General features: G+C 39.4%; 1 protein-coding gene and 2 non-coding genes across 4 annotated transcripts in view; 2 read left to right on the top strand and 1 right to left on the bottom strand.

Annotated features, from left to right (window-relative positions):
• Positions 1–1,459: 1,459 nt before the first annotated feature.
• The window catches only part of eogt (EGF domain-specific O-linked N-acetylglucosamine (GlcNAc) transferase), a 20,927-nt gene continuing 5,625 nt past the window's right edge, over positions 1,460–16,761 (bottom strand). For both annotated transcript variants that reach the window (XM_015042023.1, XM_015042022.1), the window contains 14 exons: positions 16,412–16,512; positions 16,166–16,274; positions 15,819–15,913; positions 15,640–15,744; positions 11,677–11,783; positions 11,329–11,432; positions 10,680–10,772; positions 9,839–9,910; positions 8,752–8,838; positions 6,591–6,659; positions 6,289–6,350; positions 5,019–5,138; positions 4,601–4,703; positions 1,460–3,177 (listed from right to left, as the gene is read on the bottom strand). In XM_015042023.1, coding sequence (XP_014897509.1) covers positions 3,031–3,177; positions 4,601–4,703; positions 5,019–5,138; positions 6,289–6,350; positions 6,591–6,659; positions 8,752–8,838; positions 9,839–9,910; positions 10,680–10,772; positions 11,329–11,432; positions 11,677–11,783; positions 15,640–15,744; positions 15,819–15,913; positions 16,166–16,274; positions 16,412–16,512 — 1,374 coding nt within the window. In that variant the 3' untranslated portion in view covers positions 1,460–3,030. The remainder of the gene's footprint in view (positions 3,178–4,600; positions 4,704–5,018; positions 5,139–6,288; positions 6,351–6,590; positions 6,660–8,751; positions 8,839–9,838; positions 9,911–10,679; positions 10,773–11,328; positions 11,433–11,676; positions 11,784–15,639; positions 15,745–15,818; positions 15,914–16,165; positions 16,275–16,411; positions 16,513–16,761) is intronic.
• On the top strand, positions 13,072–13,144 carry trnar-acg (transfer RNA arginine (anticodon ACG)). The gene has a single exon. It is a non-coding gene; the product is annotated as a tRNA-Arg (tRNA).
• trnae-cuc (transfer RNA glutamic acid (anticodon CUC)) lies at positions 13,659–13,730 on the top strand. The gene has a single exon. It is a non-coding gene; the product is annotated as a tRNA-Glu (tRNA).

The raw sequence follows: 16,761 nt of genomic DNA, 5'->3' as shown, positions 1-16,761 counted from the left end.
AACGATACATTTTTAACAAACAAATTCCAATATTTTTGGAACATTTTAAACTGGAAAGTAGTTGGTGCATTATTATAGTGCTTTCTGTGCCATTGAACATGTTTTTAGTGAGAAAACATTTACATTAAAGTGCACTGCAGTGTGTCAATAAAAGGTCTCCTTTTTTAAGACGTAGGAAGCCATTCTCTTTACTTCATTGAAATGAAAAGAACAGCTTGACGCCTACAAAGGTTCAACAACGAGACATTATATCGTCATGTTGGAAAATTGCAAAAACAGACAACTCTAAGGTCACTTTAGGCAATCAAAACAATGTCAGTGGGAAAATAAGGCAAGAGGTTTGACAACCAAACTGGTTTTGAGTTGCAGGAAAATTTTCTGCTTATCTGTTTAAGACCTTATCTACAACACGACTAAATGCAACAACCATTGAAAGTAAGTATCTATAGAACGTCGAGCCGAGGCTTCAGGCAGAGAATGTGACTCCTGTTTGTTCAGATGAAAACGTGTTGGAGCAACATCACTAACTTGTGTGCATATTCTGCATCTGCCGCTAGAGACGAGCATGAGCTCTCAGGAGCAGAAAAGCCAAACCCCCTCACACCTTTATGAGCAGATATGACCGTAGTCGGTTTTTGCGTTGCATCATCCACTCAGACAGGGTTACTGAGGATACACATACTTGGGTTCTTGTGTTTTTCTTCAAGAAGCTGTATTTCATTTATGCGAGGTCAACCTGAGCAGAGCCAGAAATGGTGTCCAAACCAGACGGGCTAGGCGTCCTGTCAATAGTGCACAGGAGCTCGGCTGTCCGCTGCAAAACAAGAAACAAAAAAAAACAAAAAAAATAGAAATTGTGATACAGTAAGAAAATGCAACTCATCAAACACTACCTGCTCAGTTGTATCTGTAAATTATTTATTTCCTGGCGCCTCCGTTGCACCAGCAGCCAGGAGCGAATCCAGAGCGCAGGCTTAACGTCTCGCCTCAGGCGTGGTGTTACACTGCCCTCATGTGGCGTTGACATGCCACTTCTAAATCAAGCAGATTTTTGAGGTTATTCAGATATATATATATATTATGGTGACAATCAAAACAAAGAAAGAGCTCTTTCCCTCTTTTTACAACCCGACTCTCTAAACTAAAGGAATCAGTAGCGAAGAGCCGCATGGCATCAGCAGGAACCGAACAGACGGACGCTCCGGTTCCTCCCCGGCAAGGCCAGCCTTCAGAAGATGATTGATTAAATTGAGAAGAATTAAATCTCTGATGTTAAAAAATCAACAGCACACACACACACATCAGCATTTTAAAAGAATTATTTATTTCAAAATAGCACACTGCTTTTGAATTCAAAAATGTCTACTAGTTCAGGAAAACCATTGATAAATAAAAAACAAAACTGTGCCCACAGATGAAAGTACTCTGTTTTGTATTACACTACACACATGTACTTTTTTTTTTCTTCTTCCTCAACTTAATTATCATCATATATGATGTCAATTAACACTAAGGGCGTTGAAAAACTTACAGATCGTAGCAGACTCTTCATAATGTCACTATCTGGAGACTCAAAGGTGTTTAAAAACATAAAACCATGATTGTGATAAAAGTTAAAACAAAAATGTAAACAAATGTGTAACAATCAAAGTTAAACAAACAAAATCTCACAAATCTGTATAAAATACTTTATACTTTAGTGACACATAATTGAATTTGCTTTAATAATACTAACTACAAAACTCAAACATTAACACTGATACTTAAAAAGAATTACCCTCCAGACTGCCTGCTCTGTCTTCACCTTTTAGAGTTACCGTAGCGATGAGAATATTTGAATCACGTGTACTTAGTAAGACGCAGTTGCTGCATGAAACTGGACCCAAACAACGAGAGTAAAACATGAATGAAGACTGGGATGTCACACACATGTTGCGCCTTTCAAATGAAAACAAACCTCTTAAAATTTTTACACATTCACGTCCGAGTTTCTGGGAGTTCATGTCACAAACTAACATAAAGTAGCTCATTACTGTAAAGTGGAACCAAAATGAAGAACTGCCTTTATGGGTTTGTTTTTTTTTTTACAAATAAAATCTGAGAAGTGTGGTCTGCATTTGTATATGGGCCCCCAAATTCATACTTTGTAGAACCGCCTCTCTGGTGGAATGCACCATTCAACAAATTCTTCCACATGAGCCGTGGGCCTCTGCAGGAAAATTGGGTGCACTGGTTTGTATTTAGGGGCATCAGATTGTTACCTCTAACAAAATTCAGACAATATTTAGAATCGGTTTAGTCCACTTCACAACTATGCGCTACTTTGAGTTCTATCAAGTACAAAAACAAGTCAAATACAGTGAAAAGTGGCTGTAATGTGACAAAATGTGGAAATATTTCGGGGTGTTGAACCCTTTCACAAGGCTCCGCATGTAAAAACAAACCTATAGTGTTTCGTAAAATTGATCTGAGATTACAATGTATGTATTTTTACGCTTTAGTGGCGCAGTGAAAACTTAAAAGTAACTTGGGAAGTGTTTCACTCCATGTGTTGCGACATTCGGCTGGTTTCTGCCGGCTGCGCTCGCAAAAACTGTACCATGATTGTCAGCGGCCCTCGAGAGGCTCCCGTCAACGTGACGCTGATGGAAGCGGACGGGACGTCGCACGTGAAGGCGTGCCGAAACAGCTGCTCATTTACCGACTTTGACGACGTGGAATGAAGTGGCTGCTGCGGAAGTAATGAAGAAACATGGGGGGGACGTCTGATCGCTCTCCAGCTGCTTCAGCTCCGCGCAGCCTTTCACTGATCCGACACTAACAAGGCTAGAGGAATCTACTCAAAAACCGGAGCTGTCGCCGTACTTCTTTCTTTCATCCGGATCCGTCGGAGCAGCAGACTGGAGGCGGCGAACGTAACACTGTGGCGACTGAGATTTTGCCGGTCGGTGAGGTAACTTTTAGCAACGGCCTTAAAACACGCTCTGCTTGAAATTCAAGTAAAGGCCTCCGCTGCAGGCGTCAGACGCTTCAGAGTTCATCGTGACGGATGCCGCGCTGCCATTTGGGATGCCGGGTGACATAATCAGCCGCCTCCAGCACGATGCGCATAAACTCCTCCACATCAAAGGAGTAGTTGGTAAACTTAGGATGGTCCCCAAGTGTCGGATGATGGCCCTAGTAGAGGATGAGAGAAGACGTGGAGCAAAAGAAAAGTTTAATAGAAGAGTACAGCAGGGCGGGGGTTTGTGTTTTCAACCTGCCGAAAAACAGTTTAGTGTGCTGGAACTGTAAACGCACATTACAACTATAATATTTTGCAAACATGTTCTTAGATTTTGAGGTTTTTTTTGTTGTTTTTTTTTAAAGCCTAAAACCACAAAATTCAATGTACTTTCCTGGGATTTTACCAACACAAAGAACTGTGAGTCGGGAGGAATAAGATTTTTGACTAGTAAAAATCTGAAAAGTGTGGCATGAATTGATATTCATTGTAAGATTTAATGGTAACACTTTACTTGACGGGGTGACATGACACGGTCATAAACATGACATAATATCTGTTATGAACATGAAGGAGTCTTCATGAATGTTTGCGACTGTTGTCATGAAGAGTCATTCAGTAAATAACGACACTTTTAATGCAAAGTGTCGTTAAAAGTGTTTATAACATGTTTATAACTGTTTATAACATGTCATGTATATGACAGTGTCGTGTCAGTCTCATGCACACCCCGTCAAATAAAGTGTTACCGATTTAATTTTAAAATAATCTTTGAATTTTAATGTTAACTTCTTTCAAAGGCCCAGCCAGAAACACAACTTAAATCTGTGGAGGGAGCTAAAGATTAAAAAACTGTGAACCCATCATCAAAGATAAATTGTCAAAATACCAGTGGAAACAAGAAAAAGCTGCTCATCACTTACCACAAAGGCTCGACTGTTCCACTGGCTATTGAGAAGAATATAAATTATTTTCAACATTTTTTATTGAAATGTAAATTGAAACGGCATCTTTTAAGTATATACTCTGTCAAAATAGTTTTAACATCTTTTGAGAGAGCCTTTTTTTATTTTCTATCAGAAACCTACAGGTTGAACTAATATAACCTTAAATCTAAATTTGCCAGGGGCATGAATAAGGTTGGGCTTACCTGCGAAATCTAGTCTTAGTGTAAGAGTTACAAGAAATGATCAGTTGTCTAGTTTTCAGTTTTCCACTGCTACAGACTGCCAAACACAGTGTTCAGGTGTGTAAAGTTCCACTTTCTACCAAAAAAAAAAAACATTTGCGGCTTCAATTACAGCTAAATGTGGTTGGAAAGAACTTTGACTCAGCAGTTCAATCAAACACACACCACATTTTTCAGATGACTTGCTAAGCATTTAAAAAAACAAAAAAAACAATGCATCATTCACAACTTCACCAATTACGCACTACTTTATGTTGGCCTGCTTCACAGAATCCCAATAAAACAGATTGAAGTTTGCAGTTGTTCCAAGAGGTATACTTTTAAGAGACACTGTAAAGTCGCATCGACGTGTGATGTAGGGGGAAATGAAGTCGAAGTGCAGCAGCTCGTGCCGGAGTTTCCCCTACCTTGTCCTGGGGGAGAACTTTGTCCATTTTCTGCCAAGTCACATATCGAATCCCCCGCAGGCGAGCCAAATCTCGATAGCAGCTCTCATCCTGACAGTTATATCTGAAAAAGAGACAGACGCCTACACTCAGCTCTTGTTCTCTCCGCCACGCCTCTCTCTTTCCCTCAGTCTTCTATTCTTCATCGCCCATCATGCTTCACTCCCTCGTGCCATGCATGATTATAAAAAAAAGCCACTTAAGCTACCACACACATTCAAACACACACACTTTGTCTGCCTAGGCTCGCCAGGTGTGATTTCACAGTCAAACACCGAGCGGTTGGAAGGTGCTTTATTAAGAGGATGCTGCCAAACCCGGAAGCCCGACTGACATTCACTCACACAGGCGGTAAAATCGGAACAGAAACGTCACTCACAGCTCGAAGATGACGGCCCAGTCAGGGAGGAAGAGGAGGTGCGTGAGTCCGGCGCCGTGCATCCCGATGAAGATGTCCGAGTTATGGGTGAGTCTCAGCTGCTCCAGGAAGGGAACGTCCCTGAAAGACGCACAAGGATTTCCACATATGTCCACCTCAACGTCAGGAACAACATCTACTCACACCTTGACGGTCCACAAAGACACTTTTCAAATAGCCAAAGGTTCATTTAATGCAAACGATCAATCCACACTCTCATGTTCAGAAGTTTCTTTTCACTCAAAACAATAAACATATGGAAACACAATGTCATTTTAGAAGAGCGTTATTATGTGAAATTGAGTACTTTGAACTTGACATTATGTTAGAATGTAATTTCCTCATCAAAAAATATACACTGCTCAAAAAAATAAAGGGAACACTCAAATAACACATCCTAGATCTTAATGAATGAAATATTCTCATTGAATACTTTTTTCTGTACAAAGTTGAATGTGCTGACAACAAAATCACACAAAAATCATCAATGGAAATCACATTTATTAACCAATGGAGGCCTGGATTTGGAGCCACACACAAAATTAAAGTGAAATGTTCCCTTTATTTTTTTGAGCAGTATACTTTCATGCATATTTGAGGAATCTTTTCATCTCCAACCATTCGGCTGTGCAAAACACCTGGGTGGACCTAGCTCCGCCTTCGAGACGCAGCTCCACCTCAGAGCTGCAGTTTCCAAGCTTTGAAGCTTCTGTGTTACAGATCACCCCTCCTCTATAACCCGCCCACTCAGCTCCTTCAGACTAGCCAGCAGCAATTAGCAAACAACCGGTGGAACTACGCATCAGCTGAGCTCATTATATGAGCTACTTTTCAGAGTTAATAGAGGAGCGCCGTTTTTCCTGAAGGCGGAGTTTTGGAGAGATCAAGAGTTTCTTAAAGAGACAGAGCCCCGATTTCAAGACGTTAAATATCCAAATTTACATACTTAGACAAGAAACGTCTGCAAAAAACTGACAATGGATATGAGGAGGGGGTTTAAACAATGTTTTAAAAATGAATATAAAAGCCTAAAAAGGGGGAAAAGTGCAATTTTAAGGTGACTCAAAGAACTCAGGGATTTAATCATTGAAATGCTTACTAAAACAAAACTAAATGTATGTCTTATTCTGGATGTTGACCGCGAGCCGCCATTTGAGGGCCGCTGGTCTACAGCGGGAAACTTTCAGCTACAGTCAAACAAAGCGACTCCAAGCAGCGCTCAGAAACTCACTTGTATTTGTAGTCCACCACACTGACCTCCAGCAGAGGAACAGTCTTGAGGGCACTGACCAGCTGCGAGAGCAAGAGAAGGATGTGAGCAAACGGCCGCAACATAAATCACAAGCCTTTTTGTACTGTTTTATCACAAGTGAGATTTTAAACAGCCACTTAATGGAGTTGGGCAGCAAATCAATGACAGAGTGGAAGAGTTGTTTAAGTAAAGGGCAGAGAGAGAAGCAGAAAGACAATGAAGAGAAATAGGAGCAACAGAGATAAAAAAGGAAGAAAGACGGAAGGCGGTGGTGAACTCACTTCCACTTGGTTTCGGATCCGTCTGTATTCTGTGCTGCGCGCCAGCAGGGTGACACGAACACGCCCCGCCTGAAAACAAAGACGAAACCAATAGCCCATCAGCTAAGACCAGAAAAGATGGGCTGATGGGAAAGCAGTTGATAATTCAAAGTTCTCATGTCTGATTTTAAACAGAGTAAGCAGGGTCTGCTTTCTGGAAGCGCTCTAGGAGTCATCTCTAAATGCCGAGAGCAGTCTCCAGTGAGTCCTTTTGTTTCTTTAGTCTATACTGCCACCTTTTGTTCATGATGAACAGGTAGACCTTCTGCACTAATATTACGTGGCTCTCAAAGGTGGTAAAATTCCAAGTTTATATAATATATAATCATAATATAATATGATTTTATGTACACCTGAAAACAAAACAAATCTGTTAAAGGTAAAAAAGGAAGAATTTTTTTTTTTTTAAATCTGGTTGCAAAAGTGTGGACACCTTTGATCTCCCATTTCGTGGAAGAAAACTTTGCTTTAATTTCAGTGCAACAAGAAATGATGATCTGTCAATCGCATGGACAAGCTGACCAAAGGATTCGACACAATGCATGTGCTTTCAGAGCATGCGGTTGGGATCGCAGGAGCAAAAGGATGAAGTCTACGACTGGAGAATTCAAGTGAGCTTCATCTCTAAGGTGGACAGACTCTGCCTTAGTTAGAGCAGGGAGTTACATCGCTTGGTTCAGCTTCTTTTCCTCAGTTGAGGCGGCCTCTCGCCCAATGACTGATAGGGACAGGCACCAGCCTATGGATGGATGGACTTTTTCAGAAATTCTTAACCTCACCTTTGACTGAGGGGAAAGTGAAAACACAGTACAGCAATTATGATAAGGGGAGATAAGAAGAGAGGATGGTTGAGGAGAACGAAGACGGCTTAAAAGAGACGAGCAACAGTTTGAGTAATTTCTTGACACCATTAATCTGGCGATGAAAGATGAAAAGTCCAGAAAGGGTTTGGACCAGAGAGGTCATTTATTTCAGTTCCTGGTCTGTTATCAGCAACAGACCGATGTCTCCCTTAACAGACTTTTATCATATTTTTGGTGACGGCTATGAATAACCCATGAGCTGATACAAAGAACGGAGGAGGTTAACATGATTTTCTGGTCACGAAGATCTGATCGCTTTAAATTGGACACCATGAAGATCTTTTGAGTTCTGCAGAGTTACAGATTAGAGGATGAAGAGAGGATTGTGCCCCAACTGTGTAACTATAGCTGTGAAGCCTTTGCTCTTTTAACACGGCAGAGCTGATGTGTTAATCACAGCAATGACAAGGTCAACAGAATCCAGGACCCCACATGATCAAAAGACATTTCAGGTCTCAACTGCAAGCGATAGAGATATTTTCCATTAGAAATCCTCATGAAATCATTCCTTAAAACTTGGAAACTCAGAGCTGCTCAATATGCACGCTGGGTTTTAGAAGCAAATAGGGCCATAGATCCATATGTACTAATCCTTCCTGGCAGTACAGCTGATTAGAGTCAGTGAACTCATCATTAGACCCTTTCAGATCATTGTCCTGCAACAAGAAAAAAAAGAAAAAAGAAAAAAAACACTTTATGGTCATAAAGTGCAGGATGATGATCTGTCAGTCACATCGTACAAGCTTTCAGAGCATGCGGCTGGGATTGCAGGACCAAAAGGACGAAGTCTACAACTCTGGAGAATTCAAATGAGCTTCATCTGTAAGGCGGCTAGAATAAGCCTTAATTTAAAGGAGTTAAATCACTTAGTTGAGCTTCTTGTCCTCCAAATCCAAAGAGGTCAATGGACACACTTTATACCCCATAAAGCCAGAGTTGGGCAGAAGGATTTCTGGGTTTCCCTCTTCTTTCAATAAGTCGTCTACCTTTATTTATCATCTATGAAGGCATGTAAATATTTTAGAAAGCATCCATTTAGGTTTAGGTTCTCACAAAATTATTAAGAATTAGGTGATTAGAAGGTATAGAAAGAATGGTAGAGCAACATAACCCAAGGCATAATACAGGAGCTCCTGTTCACTGGTGAAATTACATGCTTTGCTTTAGATTTTGCTTGTTTTAATTGTAGGCCCTAATGAAAAAGGGCCTACGCATATCTCAGAAAGAAATTATTTTTTTCAGATAAAGCCCCCGCCTACCTTTGGTCCGTTTTGCGGGATGTTAAGCCGATGCAGGACGTGCTGAGAAAACGCTCTGAACATCCCTTCAGTGTGGCAATCAGTGACCTGCAATCGGCAGAAGACAAACCTGTTCACTCGCATGACATTCACTTTTAATATCCTCAAAATCAATAGTTTGAATCGCTTTAGAATTAAGGCTCTTTTACATCTAACCACATAAATACATTTAGCAACGTACATTCCTGTCTCTGTGAAATGAATTTCACATGAGACCATCCACTTGACACAAGTCTTAGAATTTCATGCACACTCTCCTGCAGAGTATTTCTAAATGTGAACACATGAATAAAAACATGACATATGCTGCAGGGGCAATCAGCTTCAGCTTGAGGCTGACCTAGCAATATTTCACACCTCAAGGCTGGAACCGCAGGACAACACATATTTATATGCTATCATCTTTATAGTGATCTCCTTGGAATTATCATTTAAATAACCCGAGCACACGGAACCTGCTGATGGTTTGAATATATTACATAAATATTTGACGCAAATTGCAGGTTTCTGACTGAACCTAATATTGTCGTGCTTGTGCCGGAGACAGACCAATGAATAATAATAATAATAGTAATGATGATAATCATAAAAGTGTGGGGGGAGCGGAATCCTAGCCAATGCCCAGAATATTCAGCATGAAATCAAACTGCGTAAGGCACATTTAAAGCAAATGTGAGGTAAAATGGCTCTAGGCTGTTCAAACAACATCGCCAAGTGGTCAGCAATATTAATTATTGGAAGACTTGGATTTAAAATGTGAAGTTCTACTGCAGCCACAGCAAATATAAAATATAAAATAAAATTTTTATCGATGTATTTGTAAGTAAACCTCCCCCCGAAACCCCCCCAGAATTTTCAGAATATCAAACAAAAAACGTAAATAAAACAAAAGTAGGCCTCAATTCATTCATGGATGCAACTCTGTGAATAAAGTAAAGAAAATTCTGATGATCCTAAAAAAATGAAGAGAGTGAGAGAAAAAACAATGTCTTTTTGTAGTGTATGTCAGTATCAGTTTTCAGCTGCATATCCATGAAGGGTAACTTACTAGAGGTGTGTTGTAGAAGAGACCGTATCTCATTCTTGGAAGAAGGGAGAAGAAGGAATCTTTAAAGCACACCTGTACGGGTTCGGAAATCCATCAATAAGGCATGGCAGAGAAATATTAATACTGTTATTAGAATACATGCAATGCAAACAGTATTTACTTGAGTATTTTAATGCTTTCTTTTTAGATGATTTATTTATATAAATGTTAATTACTGATTCCTAGTTGGACTTTTAAAGATTTACTGATTACTGATAGTTTTCAGTCACTCCAGTTTGTTGTGATTCTGAAGTTGTGGAAATTCACACAAAATCAACAGATTTCCACATTTTCCAAATTTTGCACGCCAACGCTTAACTTTGGGATTATTGAAAAATTTTCTGCATAAATAGTTATAAAAAAAAAAATTGGTCCGTGACCGAAATGGCGAGCAACAAAAACTGAGTTATTTAAATTATTTAAAGAATAAAAATGTTTGTGTGTCCAATCTGTTTTTTTTTTACTTCAGTAAGTAGATTTTGGAAGAGGTTTAATGAGGAAAATATATTGCAAAATTCCATGCAAAAAAAAAAAAGGCAAAAATAATTACAAAGTTCTGGAGAGTTTTGCTGTATTTAGATTAATGTGGAGTATGTTTTTGCATAAACTCTGTAGTTATTACACATTTACTTTATGGGGCGTGATTACATTTTGGCATACAAAGAATATTGTATGTATTCAAATGCAAATTTTAATTATACTCTATAAGCTTTCAGTCACAATCAGGAAATATTTAATATTTTCTTTTGAAAAAAAAAAAAAAAAAAGAACAAATTTGCACCCAAAACTTGGTCAGACTCACTCTTTTAGAGTCATACGTCTTCAGGTGGATGATGTCATAGTCTGTGAAGGCCTGCCAAGTTTCACTGAACAGATCACCATAACCATAATAACTCTGGAATAAAATAAAAAAAACATAAGCATAGATGATTAAAACAAACAGAAAAAAAATTAATCTAAACTATAAGGTTCAAACATATTTCACAGGTCAAAATCTAATTACTTTCCAAAGTGAGTTTTCAGTTCTTAAATTACACAGATTTTACCATAATCCACATTTTTACATACCTATACTGAGCTGGGATTAACTCACTCTCCAGGTTCAGTCTTCCCTACGTTTCCAAAATATTTTGAGACTTTTGATTACTCTTGTATACCTTGTATTGTTAAAAACTATTATACTTCTTGTCATTCCTAAAAACACATGTACCCTAAAAAACACACGTATTAACCAGAGCAAAAACCCTTTGCTTAACTTTAACATGCTACGAACGATGAAACGATTAGATTTTCTTACAACAAATTGCCAGCTCAATATTCCTGGACTTAATTGTCTTCATTTGTGCCAACTAAAGCCACAAATTGCTTTTTAACCCTAAAAATAATGGTGTACATTTGAAATCAAACTTTCATTCCTCATGAAATGGTAAAGAGAAGCCACTGGTACTCACCGTGTCCCACATGACAATGTTGATATCTGAGCTCATGGAGTTGTTAATGTGCTGAGAGATGTAGAGGTTCACAAAGTCACAGAAGTGGTGGTACATGTTCACCCCTGTCAGAACAACAACAAAAAAACACTATAAGGGTTTTTATAATGACTGAAGAAACGATTTATTTTTTTCTTTTGGGCAAGAAAACAACGAATAAACAATGCTCTGAACTCTCCAAAAAGGAAGGCAACAAGCACGTCAATTTAGTTCAAATGATTGCCAACACAATGTAAACGGACATCTGAGACATCTTTACTTGGCCTCTTTACATAACTAGAGCTAAACGTGAATCAATTAGTGACTCACCTGCGTCAAGCTTCATGAAAACTGTTGGTCTTTCTATAATGATGTCACAGTGGCCATCTTCCATGGGACGGAAGTTCAGCTCAGAGTACGTCTGTAGTTCAGCGTACCTACAAAAACGTTATGAACTTTGATCATCATCATTCTGCACTTTCAAAAAGGTATTATGTTGTATTTGTGCAAAGAAAAAAAAAGACAAATATGTAAAAGAATCACACTGTGGGAATATTGGCCACATAAGTGGAAATTAAACATAGAAAAGAAAACCTGCCGCAAAAAACTTGAGACTGAGCAGAGGCTTGCCATCCAGAAGGACAGGACTAATAGAGCCAGAGCTACAATGGGATGATTTAGTTTAAAGGGGAACAATCATGTATATGTATTTTCCAGGCACATAGTACCATTTTACAGCATAATAATATGTTAACTCAATTATAAAAATGCTATGTATATCAACTATGACATAAAAGAAATTTTACTTCCTAATTTAATGCCTTGAAATAGGTCCGCTGTCTCGTTTTTACCAGCATGGCAATGAGAAGTAGCTCATATAATGAGCTCAGCAGAGGGCAGTTCCTCCAGGTGAGTGCTAATTGCTGCTGGCTAGTCTAAAGGAGCTGAGCGGGGGAATCATAAGGGAAGGGTGCTCTGTGAAGCAGAAATAATATAAGGTTCAAAAAAGTACATTTTAAAAAATACTGCAAGCATGCTTGTGTTAGAATGGCTCAGCCTGACATATTCTGTGAGAACTGAATAAAATTTCACTCTAAATGTGCAGAGCTATTAGAGACACACCCCATAACACTGGCAGCTATAATTGCAGTGAAAGTTGAATCTTTCATTGGGAAGAAAGAGCAGAGGCTTGCCATCAAGGACAACACTTCTTGCCACAATTCTTGTGGCAAGAATAATTCCTGCCACACTTTTTAGCTTGTAAGAAAATGAGTGTCCTTTCACTTCACAAATGTGCCCTGCTTCAAAAGAATCTGACTAAAACACATTGAAATTAAAAATGTTTAAGAGGTATGAATGCTTTTGCCAGGCACTTTAACTAAAGATACAAACCTGCTTTCTGCTTGTACAAAAGAGAAGTCATAAAGGGTTTACTTAAAAAAAAAAATAACTTCATAGTCATCATGTCTAAACCATCTAAAATATAAGGACAGGCTTGCAGGCCGGAAGCAAAAAATTGAGAATAAAATGACTTTTACATGGCATTTCATGAGCAAAAGTCAGTCTTACAGAAATTAAAACGTGTTTAGGGTTTCGGGAAACCACAGGTCCTTTGTTATGTGAGCTGTGAGTCGGTGTGCCTGAAATCCCCTCCCCCTCCTGTGAGAAGCACATGCTCAGTCACGCGGCCTTTAAATGCTCTGTGGAGGCGGTGCTTTAACATGAGGGCCAGTGGCGCAATGGATAACGCGTCTGACTACGGATCAGAAGATTCTAGGTTCGACTCCTGGCTGGCTCGATTCTTTTCTTCTTAATTTGTGTGTAGATTTCCTACTGGCTTCTTCTTTCTTACATCATAAATAAATAGTTTTATTACAGACACATATCCTAATAAATAGGATATGTGAAACTGTGTGTATTCAGTCAATGTACAGAAAGAGGATTGCTGCCTTTTATTTTACTTTTTTTTTTTAGAGACTTTTTATTTATTTTTTTTAAAGAATTTTCCTTTCATCTTCAAATAAAAAAAATACAATTTGAAAACTACATGCTGTGGAAATTCTGAAAATTATGAAAACTTATTTCATAATTCATGATAATGGATGTAGTGACTGTAGTCATGAGTTCTGTCTAAACTGTTTTAATCCAGAACTGCCTCTGTTACACTGAGGATTCCCACTATGTTCACTTCAGTTCAGTTTATTTATATATAGTGTCAACTACAAATGTCTCAAGGCACTTTACCAATAAAAATCAATGAGCCTTAGAGTAGCATTGAGCGTGTGATGGGCCACCACATAAACCCTTTCAGGTCCCTGGTGGTCTAGTGGTTAGGATTCGGCGCTCTCACCGCCGCGGCCCGGGTTCGATTCCCGGTCAGGGAACAGTTATTTTATGTGTGGGTGTGTTAACACATAAAAAAAGGAGTTACATTATGAAACTTTCCGCAGGCCACAGCGATCATTATGGGTATGGTGTTAAAATGTTTAAAATGTACATGAACTCCCTACATGCACACTGTTAAACCACAGACTATTCATGGTTCCACATCTCTTGGCCCAAATGCTCAGCCTTGAAGCTTGCAAGTCGTAAATTTTGACATCTATTCTATCTATTCTAGTTCGGGAGGATTCTCCAGGTCCCTCAGTGGACAGCTGTGTGCAGTCAACATTTCTGCAACCATCTGGGTTGTGTTTGTGTAACCAAATTAATGAATGTAATTTATTTACAAAGCGCTTTTTGAGGACAAAGTTGCAAAGAGCTGTATGTGAAAAATCCCAAGACATGTAGGATGTAAAAACGGGCACAGAGTCTGACATTCTGGATGGCTTTCAGTCATCAGTCTTTCGTGGGAAAATAACTAATAAACATTGACATTGTGAACGGAGGCCACAAACACGGATTCAACATGAAATGTAGTGTCTAAGGGAAACTTTGTGTACTCTGGTGAATAAGGTATGGCAGTAGTCTAAAGGAGAAGAAAAAGAAGCATAACTCGGAAGAAAATGTATCAAGTCAGTATGCCATGATGTGGATGATGCATGTGTGAGGTTAAAAGGAGACACCCGACACGCAGCAATAAAAAAGGGACATTTCTGTGATGCATTGCACTGCAATTGATTATAAAATAGTGAAATGATGAGCATATGCATAATGTCCCTGCAGTCTGAGCATACTGACAGAGCAACTGTGTTGAGCCCTCAGGACCTCATTTCATATTTGGCAGCTGAAGAGAAAAACAATTGTCAAAAATCGATCTTATAGGTTGCACAAAGATTGCACTAAAAGGTCTTTGTGCACTTTGCAGTTGTGACTCGAAATCCTTTTTTTTTTCCACGACACCCTGTCTGCTGAAAAAGGTATTAATATTACTTGATTTTCTTCACATTTTTCCACACGACAACCACAAACGTCTGTTTTTTATTGGGGTTTTTTGTGACCTAGCAAAGTAATTAGAAGCTGGAAGGGAAAAAAATAATACATTGTTGTAATGTGAATGAAAAATCCAATACGTGGGGGTTTAATTTGTATTCAGCCTCCTTTTGCTGCAGATGTTTTTGTACGTCTCTAGCAGCTCTGCACGTCTACAGACAGAACCTTTTGATCTGACCAAGTGTGGTCAGACCGGGTGAAGACACGATTTGTGTAGTTGCCCGACTGACCTTCTGTTGGTCCAGTTGCTACCTGAGCCGTTGATCTCGGTGTGAGCCTCTTAGCTGCTTCTCTGATTAAAGCCCTGGCTGGCCGGCCCGTTTTGGTAAGTCTGCAGTTGTACCAAACTGTTCCATCATGGATTTATGGGACATCTGGATTTAAACTGGGATTATTTTACACACCAATGGCCTCCATTGAATAATTAGGTTTTATTAAGGGCACCATAGTAAAGGGATATTAATATAAAGGTAAATTGTATTTTTCAGGTCTTCATTTGTATAAAACTTTGAAGTTTTGCACCGATAAAATATGATTCTAAGTTTTTAAGACGTAGTGAAACCGACTCCGTTCTCGTAAAGACCGTTTGTATGTTTGACTGAAATAAGTGGGTGTTTCTCTGTGCTGCTAAAGAAATTGTTGTTGTTTTTTCTACTGTGATTCCTTCTATATTCATTTGTCAAGTGTACATTTTTCTTTAGTTAAAGAATAATGTGTTAAAGTTTTAATTCAAGGCTTATTCGGGATCTGCACATTTATCACTTAAAAAAAAACACAAAAAAAACACTGCAAGCTCATTTCTACAGACCAAAGCGCTACAGGAAATGTTTGTTTTGGGTGTGTGAACGGACTGGCGCTCACCAGGACTGCAGAGGACTCTTGTGATCTCCTTCAGCTGCCAGCGCTTGCTTGTTCAGTTTGCAGTGCCCGCCAATCTCCCCCGTACGGATAAAGTCCTCGTCATACCTGGACAGCGAAGACGGTCGAGATTCGGGTCACTTTTATTAGGGGAAGGGAAACGGTTTCTAAACGCCACCGACCTCTCGTGACTTCTGCGTGGATTTTGCAAGTCCAGGTACAGATTCGTTGCCCTGCAGAACCTTGCGTGACTGCTGCATTTTAATGACGAGTCTCCCTGGGGAAATAAAGCACCATGAAAATGAATCACGTTTAATTGACTTTCACGAAGCATCTATCAGAGTTTGGGAGGGAGGATCGTCTCTCAAGGTAACCCTTTTTCATCTGACTTATTTAGCGCCAGCAAAAAATACTCCTGCCTGATTGTCTTTACATTTTTGTTGAACAGTGAGTCTGTTTTCTTTGGACTCGTTGTTTTTTCCTGTTGACTCAGAAAGCTCGTGAGAACTAAGGAAATGAGCGGACGTACCGGCTCGCCGGCCTTGCAGAGTGTTTTGAGTTCAGAGAGTCGCTCCTTGACGTAACCAAAATCAGCCTGCTTCCAGAAAAGCTCCTGGGCTGCGTCCAGCGAACGGGCCCTGACATATTCAAGATTTAGGCAGATGAGGGGAAAAGCGCAGCCAGCAATGTGCGTGAGGAACATGCTGAGCTTAAAATAACAATTCTACTGAGGAATCAAATGCGATTTGGTGAATGAGGTCTTGGGAACAGTTACCATCCGGAGTTAACCTTGGTGCAGACAGGATAGCTGAAGCGTTTCTCTGCGTCGCAGTTTTTCTCGTAGCCCCAACAGAGCGACGGATTCCGCAAAGCATCCTGTTACAAAGGAAACAAAGTGTTTACTCTACAGAGGCTCTATCTATCCATCACTCCACCAAAGAGAGATTAAACGAAAAGAAGTTTCAGGAAATTTGCTGGTGAAATACAGCAGATCATCCTGTGAATTCATTTTAAACTACAGAACAAGAAAAATATGAGGTGAAAACATGAAGGTAGGTAATTAGCTAATCTATGTGGTAGCACAAGGAAACTGTCCCAAAGTGAAAACAGAATAGAATAGAATAG

Source organism: Poecilia latipinna, unplaced genomic scaffold (assembly GCF_001443285.1).
Source record: "Poecilia latipinna isolate Pla-1442-1.1 unplaced genomic scaffold, P_latipinna-1.0 Scaffold575, whole genome shotgun sequence".
In the NCBI taxonomy this organism is placed as follows: domain Eukaryota; kingdom Metazoa; phylum Chordata; class Actinopteri; order Cyprinodontiformes; family Poeciliidae; genus Poecilia; species Poecilia latipinna.
The sequence above is the reverse complement of the archived record's forward strand: the minus strand, read 5'-3'. Positions and strand labels throughout refer to the sequence as shown.